This window comes from Mus caroli, unplaced genomic scaffold (assembly GCF_978045245.1).
Source record: "Mus caroli unplaced genomic scaffold, Mus_caroli_1 scaffold_11, whole genome shotgun sequence".
NCBI classification, from domain to species: domain Eukaryota; kingdom Metazoa; phylum Chordata; class Mammalia; order Rodentia; family Muridae; genus Mus; species Mus caroli.
In genome coordinates this window covers 82,562,774-82,571,823 of record NW_028227266.1, presented here as the reverse complement: position 1 = coordinate 82,571,823, position 9,050 = coordinate 82,562,774, and the positions used below count along the sequence as shown (strand labels likewise).

At 44.8% G+C, this 9,050-nt stretch overlaps 1 protein-coding gene across 1 annotated transcript in view; it reads left to right on the top strand.

Moving 5' to 3' along the window:
* The first annotated feature begins 3,287 nt into the window (after positions 1–3,287).
* Positions 3,288–9,050, top strand: part of Elovl4 (ELOVL fatty acid elongase 4) — a 28,109-nt gene continuing 22,346 nt past the window's right edge. The window contains exon 1 of the mRNA XM_021173155.2: positions 3,288–3,627. Coding sequence (XP_021028814.1) covers positions 3,528–3,627 — 100 coding nt within the window. The 5' untranslated portion in view covers positions 3,288–3,527. The remainder of the gene's footprint in view (positions 3,628–9,050) is intronic.

The following is a 9,050-nucleotide window of genomic DNA, read 5'->3' as shown; positions in this document are numbered from 1 at the left end:
TATTTTGTAACATAGTTAGATTCTTTTGTGGCAGTCTATCTATCTATCTATCTATCTATCTATCTATCATCTATCTATCTATCTATCTATCTATCTATCTATCTATTAAGGGACATTTTGACTGTTTAGAGCATACAGTGATTATAAGTAAGACTTTTATTTATCTAACTTTCCATTTGTTTGAATATTTGAAGGTACACGATCACATGCATTCTGGGTTCAATTGTCTTAGCAGAAATGGTGCTTGTAATTTGATATAAAAATACCACTAATTCTTGGGAGTTAGTCAATTATAAGAAAGTTACCTTTCTCCAGCTTGGTCTCTGTCTGGGTGGTTTGCTACCAAGTGTCACAGTGCTACTGTGTCATTCTTTCCTTTGACAGATAAATGTATCTCTTGCTCAAATTAGATTTAGTTTCATTTGAGAATAAATAACTTAAATTTTAAAAAGAGCTGTATATTCCTGTTGGCTCTGGAGAATTTACAAGTGTCTTCTCTTCCCCTCCCCCCACCAAAAACATACCCAGCCTTGAACCACAACTTTCCAGAAAGACTTAAGTTCCTTTTAAATGTCCTTGTCCCAGAAGGTCTCTGTGGGTTTTGAGAAGGAGGAAAGAGCCATAGGGATATGTGCAGGCTTGGGGATAGACATAAGTTGTTAAGTCAGGACAGTTGCTAGGTCTGTCACATTTAATGAATCCAACAAAAAGCAACTGCTAGCATCGTTTGGTTTGAAAATTCTTCTATCATTCATATACTTCAGCTCATCACTCCTAATCTGCTTCCATACATCCCTAGGCATGGGCACAGTCTAGCCAATTTTACTTTACTTCAGTTTTCAGTGCTGTTCTTATTTCTCTCTGCAACATCATCAGAATGTCCCATACTGTCAGAGCTTCTACTGCTGGTGACCTCTAAGGTATAAAGATACGCAGTCTTTCTTCCCCATGTTCTCTCTGTTGCTCCAACAGTTCCTGGGAAATCTCGATTTTATAGCTAATCCTTGAAGATCTTCCAGTCTCTACCCATTACCCTACTTCAAAGCCGCTTCTTTTCAAAAGACTAAGTAACTTGTAGAGAATACAGATTTATTTCTTACAGTATAAAACTAGGAAGCCTATATTCAAGGCACTAGATCTAGTGAGGGTGCTTTTGTTTCCTGCATCATTCCAAGGTAAAAAAGTAGACAACTAAGAAGTATTTATTCTGAGAGACCAAACTCACAATTTAAAATGCTTTGCGCTTGGCAGTGGTGGCACATACCTTAATCACAGCACTTGGGAGGCAGAGGCAGGTGTATTTCTGAGTTTGAGGTCAGCCTGGTCTACAGAGTGAGTTCCAGGACAGCCAGGGATACACAGAGAAACCCTGTCGGAAAACCAAAAAAAAAAAAAAAAAGCAGCTTTGCTACTTAATCTATTCATGAAAGTGGAGCCCTCATGATCCACACCACTCCAAGTAGGTCTCACCTCTCTACCTTGCTGTATTGGGGATTGAGATCCAACAACACATGAACTTCTAGGGTTGTTTTCAAATCATAGAAGCAAGCTTTGGTTCTGTGCGATCATTGGTATCTGTAAACTACATGTGAATTAAGTAATATTAAGTAATGGACTGTAATCTTCACACCAAGTAATAGAGCTCAAGGGTGGATACATCTTGACTGTTTCTTCTTATGTGCTTGAACAGCTCCTAAGTATAAATAAAAATGACTATGCCCCCAAGTAAGGCAGAGAAAATGTTAACAATATAGTTGCCATTTCTAACTTAACATTGATGGGGCTTGTCTATGATTTCCTTATGTGACAGGCGCCCCCTAGTGAACAAGGAACTCAAACTGACCTCCACTGTAGAAGAGAGGCTCCAAGAAAATTCTTGAATAAAGCTGCCTTAACGATTTCACATTATATTAAATAAGCAAAGACGGTGACGTTTTGTGAGGTGAGGGTAGGAATCTGTTCTCCATAAAAACATCCAAGACTCCAAGACAAGAGAGAGGTAGCAACCAATACCATAAGCAAAGGGAAACCTAACTCATATTCACATTACCAAAGGGAATGAGATTTGACTAGAATTCTTTATAGTTACTAGATTCGTAACTAGGAATTGAGATGTAAGAAATTCTTTAATCTGAGAAACTTCATTCTGGCAAGCAGATTTGACAAATTAATAAATCATATATCATTTGGTTGATTTCAGAATAAAGCATGTAAAGAAGGCTGTGGTGGTCTGAGTTATACAGCAAATCAGTTACTTTTAATTACCCTTCCTCGACGAAGCTCTCTCTACTTAAACAACTCCCACTATGCTCTGAAGTGATGTCCGTTATAATTTTGTCACCATAAATATTTATGACTTGCTATTTATAGCACAGAGTTAGGGCTCAGGTAGTACTCATGTTAACAACGTTGGGCATTTGACTCAGTGACCTCTAAACTAAACATTCTAAATCAGTCAAGTGGAGAAAAATAGCTGAAACAAAAGTGGATGGCACACCTGAATAAAAAGCATATGAACTTGTTATTGAACCAGTCACTGAAATCTTGCTTTATGTCAGAAACTATAAAAATTGCATAGTGTGATTTTGCTGCTGCTGTTGTTGTTTCTATTCATAGGGACGGCTCTCTTCTCACAAGTCAATTGCTCTTTTTCTCCTCAGCATCATCCTTTCAGATTGACCTGAATCTCATCTGGTGCAAGCGGACTCTTTAACCTATTCTTATGGCTCCATCCTCTCTGAACTACCAGTAGCCTAATTTGGCACAATTATATTGCTTTGATCGGCCAGTGTCGCTGTTTTCAATACTCACAGGATTTAACTTCATGCTAATAATATTTATGGGGTGACCACAGACTACTCTCCTTTACCGCCGCTTAAGACAAATAGCATTCCTTTACAGTGAAACCACCCGCGTTTCCTTGTCTGGGTGACAAGCACGAGCCATAGGCGAAGACAGCAAAAGCACATGTGATGGAGGTGAATGATAGGCAAGGACCAGAAATGCCTCGCGTACTTCATCTTTGCCCACAAACTCCCACTTTTTCCCGTCCGGTTTCCCACGTTGCATCCGGTAGAACAGAGGTAACCGTGGGCAGGAAGGCAGGGGAGGAGGACTGGGTACGAGGTGTCCCCCTGCGGCGTTCCTGTGGCCCAGGTGGTGGCCCGGGGCTGGCCTTAGCGCGCCTGCGCAAGCCGGCCACCACTCGCGACCGCAGCATCCCCGCGCCCGGGGCGAGAGGAGGCGCCGCCCCGCCCCGCGCGGCCACGTGATGCGGGCGAGGGGATTGGAGCTGTGGCAGCGCGCGGCGACAGAGAGGAGCAGCGCTGGGCGCTCGTGGCTGGTCCTCCTCCGCCGCCGCCCTCCGGCTTCTTGTCTCTGCTGTTCGCCGCTGCTCGCCGCCTGCATCCCCAGTCGCGGCGCCTGGAGGAGGAGGAGACGCCGCTGCCAGCAGGGTTCCCGCCGCAGTCGCCCACGGTCCATCGGAGCTTCTCTTCTCGCCGCTGCTCGCACCTCTCCTCGCCAAGATGGGGCTGCTGGACTCAGAGCCCGGCAGCGTCCTGAACGCGATGTCCACGGCATTCAACGACACCATGGAGTTCTATCGCTGGACCTGGACCATCGCAGGTACAGGCGAGGGGCCTCACCCATCTCCTCTGGGTGTTCCTTGGGCTGCCCACGGCTCAGACGCCAGTCCCCGGCTTCAGCGCTAGGCAAGGCCCTGCGCCCCCTTCCCAGATCCTTGAGGCTGTTGGGGGCGCCCGGGTCCCCGCAGATGCGGCGCCGCGGACGCCGCGGTTGTGCACTGGTTAATCGGATGGGAACCTCAAGGCGTACTACTCCCCCCATCCCCCCAACACTCCCTTCTCTTCAGCTCCGCGGATGCAGGAGCTGACTTAACCAGATGCTACCAGTGAAGCCAAGGAACCACCCTGCCCTGACGCCCGCATTTCCCGAGCTCGCCTATTCTCTTATGTACTGGTACTCCTTATAGAGCGATAGGCCTGGAGGCGGACGAGAGCTGCGACTATACCTGTCTCTCCGCTACTTCAGCTTCCTTGAAGACTTTGACAAACCACTCATTATCTTCTTCCATTTAGCTAACCTCTTTGTAGTATAATTTCGACTGAAAAGTAAAATAGCATTATTTAGCTTCTTGAAGAACGTTAGTTTTTTGTGGTTCCCCAGTAGCAAATCTGTTAGGCTACCCTCGGCGAGGGCTTTGCGCAGTGCAGTGCCGTCAGGGGGAGGGGAAAGAAGGCAGGCTTTGGGCTGGGGGTCTCCGCAGCAGCACCTAGAGGTTGGCCCGGAAGCCTGCATAAGCATAAGTACAGTGTACTGAAATTAGCGAACTTTCCCTTCAGCTGTTGAGTTTGCAGAGCAGGGCTGTCATTGAGTGACTTAGGTAGTTTTCCTAGCTGAATTAATTGTAACATAAATGTTCACGTTTTAACATTTCTTCACTTGCTTTGTTGCTTTAAAACGTTTCCGAGACCTTAAACGTTAAGTTTAAAGGATCCTGGGGAATAGTTTGGGGCTTTAAATTTGTGTTGTGTGTTTGCAGTGTGACCCTGTATTCTAGCAACGGAGGATGTTAGCAATATAGGTTATGATGGCTGTCTTCTTTAGAAGTGGAAAGTTTCTTCTTTAGTTTTTTGTGTTCTGTTGCTAGGGCAATCGAGACAGTGGGTTATATATAGCATGATACAGAATGACATTTGATGTATGTGCTGTGGACAAAATGCTTGCTGGAATTGTTTCTGTATGAGACAAATGCTTTTTCGACCCGGAGGCTTCGTTGACTTGTTTTAAAAAGCGCGATATTTCTCAGGAGCTCAAACATCTGACCGTAGGAGAGCCAGTAGTTCCCAAGCCTCGCATCTGGCGATGGTTTAAAGCAGTTGTCCAGGGACGACTCTTCCTTGAGCTTTACTTTAATGCTATCACACTGATACCTGCCATACCTGGGGAAGAAGCACCCTTCCCTTCCTCTCTGTGATACTGCTGGGAGCATTGCATCAGAGCTTCCCCTTACACAACTGCACAGAACCGAACATCAGACAAGCTGGCTGGCAGGTGGCGATGCGGATGAGGTTCTCCAGCTACCTTGCATCCAGAGCCACACCTAGGCGTTCTCTCTCGGCTCCTTCCCATTCAGTAGTGTTCTCACCTCTCCTGAGCCTCAGGAAAAAAAAAAAAAAGAGTTGAGAGCAAAGCTAGAACGTAAGCCTCCTGTGATGGTTCATTCCTTCTGAATGATTCTGGAAAAAGACAGTGAAGGGAGTTGGGGGTTTTGTGTGTTCCCTCGTGTGAAAGCTTGCACCTACACTTTTTAGGGGCACATAAAATAATACACAATGATGGGACAAACTTGAGAAATGAGTAGATGCAGGGACACTCAGGTGACCTCTTACTAGCAGGTCAGTGGGAAGGTATTCATCCATGTTCTAGACTATCCACTTACGAAACCTGAGACTGCTTCCTTACCTCTGCCCAGAGCTGCCTGCCGTGTGCAGGCAGAGCTGCTTCTTAATCCACCAGAGGCTCAGGGGCTAGAGTCTGGGCCTTGCTGCAGTGTAAGGGGGAACACTGTTCAAATTTGTTTGTTTTGAACACACCTGGAGCTCCTGTCCTTGCTCCCTTACGCTTGTGTGTGTGCTCCGTGTTCCTTCTGGGAAGCAGGTCACACTGCTCCTCTTCCAAGAGCACTTGCAGAATCTGAGAACCTGGTTCAGGGGGCTGCAGAGTAGAAAGGGGGGCCTCTTCAGCGATGCTGAAGAAAAGTGGATGAGTCAGATGTTTGGAAAGAGGAAAATAAAACTGGGTGGGAGACAGAGGTACTCTTGGGAAATGGTTGTGACGAAAGAACACGATTATTCAGGAAAAGCAAGCTGAGCTAGGCGCCATGCCCCGAGTGCCTTGTTGTAGGTGGATGCCGACTTCTCTTCCTTTGACTGGTTCCTTGGGTTTTTCTCTCCTGGAAGTTCCTACCTAAGCACAAGTAAAGTAATTTAGTTTGGATCATCTTAATAAGAAGGGTCCAGGTTTGTAGAGTGTATTTGACAGCCTACGACTTTTTATTTTTTATTTTCTTAGCCTTCAAACAAATATAATTTTGAACTCTACCATCAAATATTCAACAGCACACACACACACACACACACACACACACACACAGAGCAAATAATGAATTTGTTCACTTGTAGGAACAAGTCACTTTTATTGTGTATTTGACACTTTATATTTTGAAAGATCTAAAGGACTGTGCTTTTAGAAAAAAAATTAATTTGACTTTCCTAAAGTAAGCACTCAGACACTTGCAACAAGAAAGTTGCTTTTGCTGCCCAGCAACTAGGAGCTGGCGCTCTGAGGCCCCTGCATTTGCTTTTTCTTTTCTTCTCTGATTTTACTTTCTATGTGTGCACAGGATTAGACTCAAAAGTAACTAATTAAGCTCTGTGTATAAAAATTTAAACTGACACATCTAAATAGTCTCCCCCTCTGATAAAAGCTACATTGTCCATTTTATCCACTATGACCATTTTTCTTCTGGCTACTTGGAACATGGGTACATGCTTATATGTTTCTGAAGTTAGAGGCTTAAACAGCAGAGTTATCTGGGTTCTTGAGTTTGCTTTGGAAGAAGCAGAAGGGAAAGAGGATGAGACCAGTGGTATAGGAGGGAGGGTGTCTCATATATGATGAGGACAGACTTCAGAAGCCAGACTTGTATAAGTTAAGTGCACTTAGGTTACGTGTAGTTCTTTAGTTCAAAATGTACTTGCCAGGCGAAATCCAGGTCAGGGACAGAGAGAATAGGTCACTAGGTCGAAGCTCACCAAGTCTAAGGGAGTCACTGGCATTCTGCTCCCATTTGAAATCCTGGATTGAGGGCCTGGGAACAATCAAGGAAGTCCTTTTCTACTGTCACCTCAGGGGCCTCTCCCTAATGTGTCAGTCACGAGTGGTCAAATCAGTGGACTGACTGGCTCTGTTTTCTGATCATTTCAGCAATTTCTCCCAGGTCCCTTACCCCAGCAGTGAGCGAGCTGATGGGAGACTAGGGCAAAGGTAGCAAAGGCAAAGGGAGCAGGGGCTGAACTAGGGACTGAACCAGGAAACCCAGACTTTGAATGGACCAGTGAGTCACTTGGACCTGCTGTGGGTGGGGATGCTTAATTCAGCTGTACCAAGCTGGAGTCAGGGGAGGTTTACCACCCTATGGCCTGCCAGGCTGCAGGGGAAGAAGACAGGTTTTAAATGGTCTACAGCATATTGATAGTCATTTTATTTGACATAGTTAATGTGTAGCTTTTATTTGTGTTAATTTCTAAAATAGGTTTTGTTTAGATTAGATGGGAAATATGTCTGTTTGTCTGTCCATATCTCTCTCTCTCTCTCCCTCTTTCTCTCTCTCAGCAAGGGCTAGGGTTTGAGGTAGGGTCGTGATGTGTGAACCCAGCCAGCTCTGAGCTCACCGTGTAACCGAGGCTAACCCCAAGGTCTTTAGGGTTTCACCTCCCAGTACTGTGATTGCAGGCGCACACACTAGCCCAAAAACAAACGTGTGGGAAATAGCCAGCTTCTAGACCCTCCCACGGTCAGTGTTGTTACTGATGTCTTGTCTCAGCCTCTCTGAAGCTTTTGTGAGGTCCAGACAACTTCAATGGGGTTGCTCTGTTGATATTTTTCCTCTTTCTCAGTCTTACTTGAGATAGCACATACCCTTAGAGTTCAATGGCTGGTACTCCTACACCCTCTCCACCCACAGCATATAACAGAACACCTCTCATGGTCAGATTGTAGTGGGGCGGACAGAGTTCTTAGATTGGTGTCATTTGCTTAGGGAGACAGGTTTTAAGATTAGAAAGGTCTTAGGTAATAGTTTTGTCATCTTGTAAGGTACAAAGTACTTGGTCATCCTTTTTAAAATTCAAAGTTTTATTTTTCTCAAGTCATAAAAATAATACTGTCACATGACATTATTACATATGATATCACATACATCCTAAATAATGTGGATGACTTTACATGAGTATGGTTTCTCCCCTGAGCCACTATTCTTGGATTGAGCGTATGGATCCTCTCAGAGATGAGTTATTGAATGAAGTGCGTCTTGCCTCGCTTTCTATGCCTCTTTTCCCCTCAGATATTACAATCTTTTGTTTATAAGATAAACCAAGGGTTTTCGGCATCGGAGTCTATTATTTAAGAGCCACATGGGTTTCCAGATTCTGTTTCTGGATTAGCTTCCTAGTGTGCTAGGCAATGCTCCTCCCTCTCCCCACAGTTCTCTACCTGTGGCTCCAGCCAGCGTGGCTAAGTTCCTGTTCCTGCAGGAAAGGCAATGCTTGCCTGCCATGCTGTCCTTAAGAGTGTTTCCTTGCTAGTTTCCCTTCCTTTACCTCTCCAGATGCCATAGAGCTCTGCTTCCCAGACCATTGCTTCCACGGCAGGCTAAAGCAACTGCAAGTCCTCTGACATCAAACCTTGTGTTTAGCAATGACTTACCTTGTGCCATTTTTTAAATGACTCTAGTCCTGAATTACATAAATCATCATTATGATCTGCCTCTTCATTGTATGGTTTCCTCCTCATCATGCCCAAGAGAATCTCTCTCTCTTCCTCTTATGCAAGTGGCAAGAGAAGATTTGCTAACTCTAGCTTTGGTTTTCAGTTTTGAAAGAGAGTCTCACTGATAATAGTCCAGTCCTTGAACTTGTGAGTCTCCTGTCTCAGTTTCCTGAGTACTGACACTATAGTCAGGTACCACCACTCCTGCCCATCTTTAATTTTGATTAGCAATTGATGTCTCGGGGTAATAAAGTTTTAGATGACACTAAATTGCAGACAGGTGTCCCACCCCCTTTTGTGGGGCGGGGGGTGGGATTGAACTTCAGGCCTTCACACATGCTAAGCAAGATCTACTATTAAGTTTGTTGTTGTTTTTCGTTTGTTTTATTTTGTATTTAGCCCTGTAGAAAGTTTTTTTAAATTATATTTATCAGTCATAATTTCAGTTGGTGCCCACTAAACCTAATGGATCAACT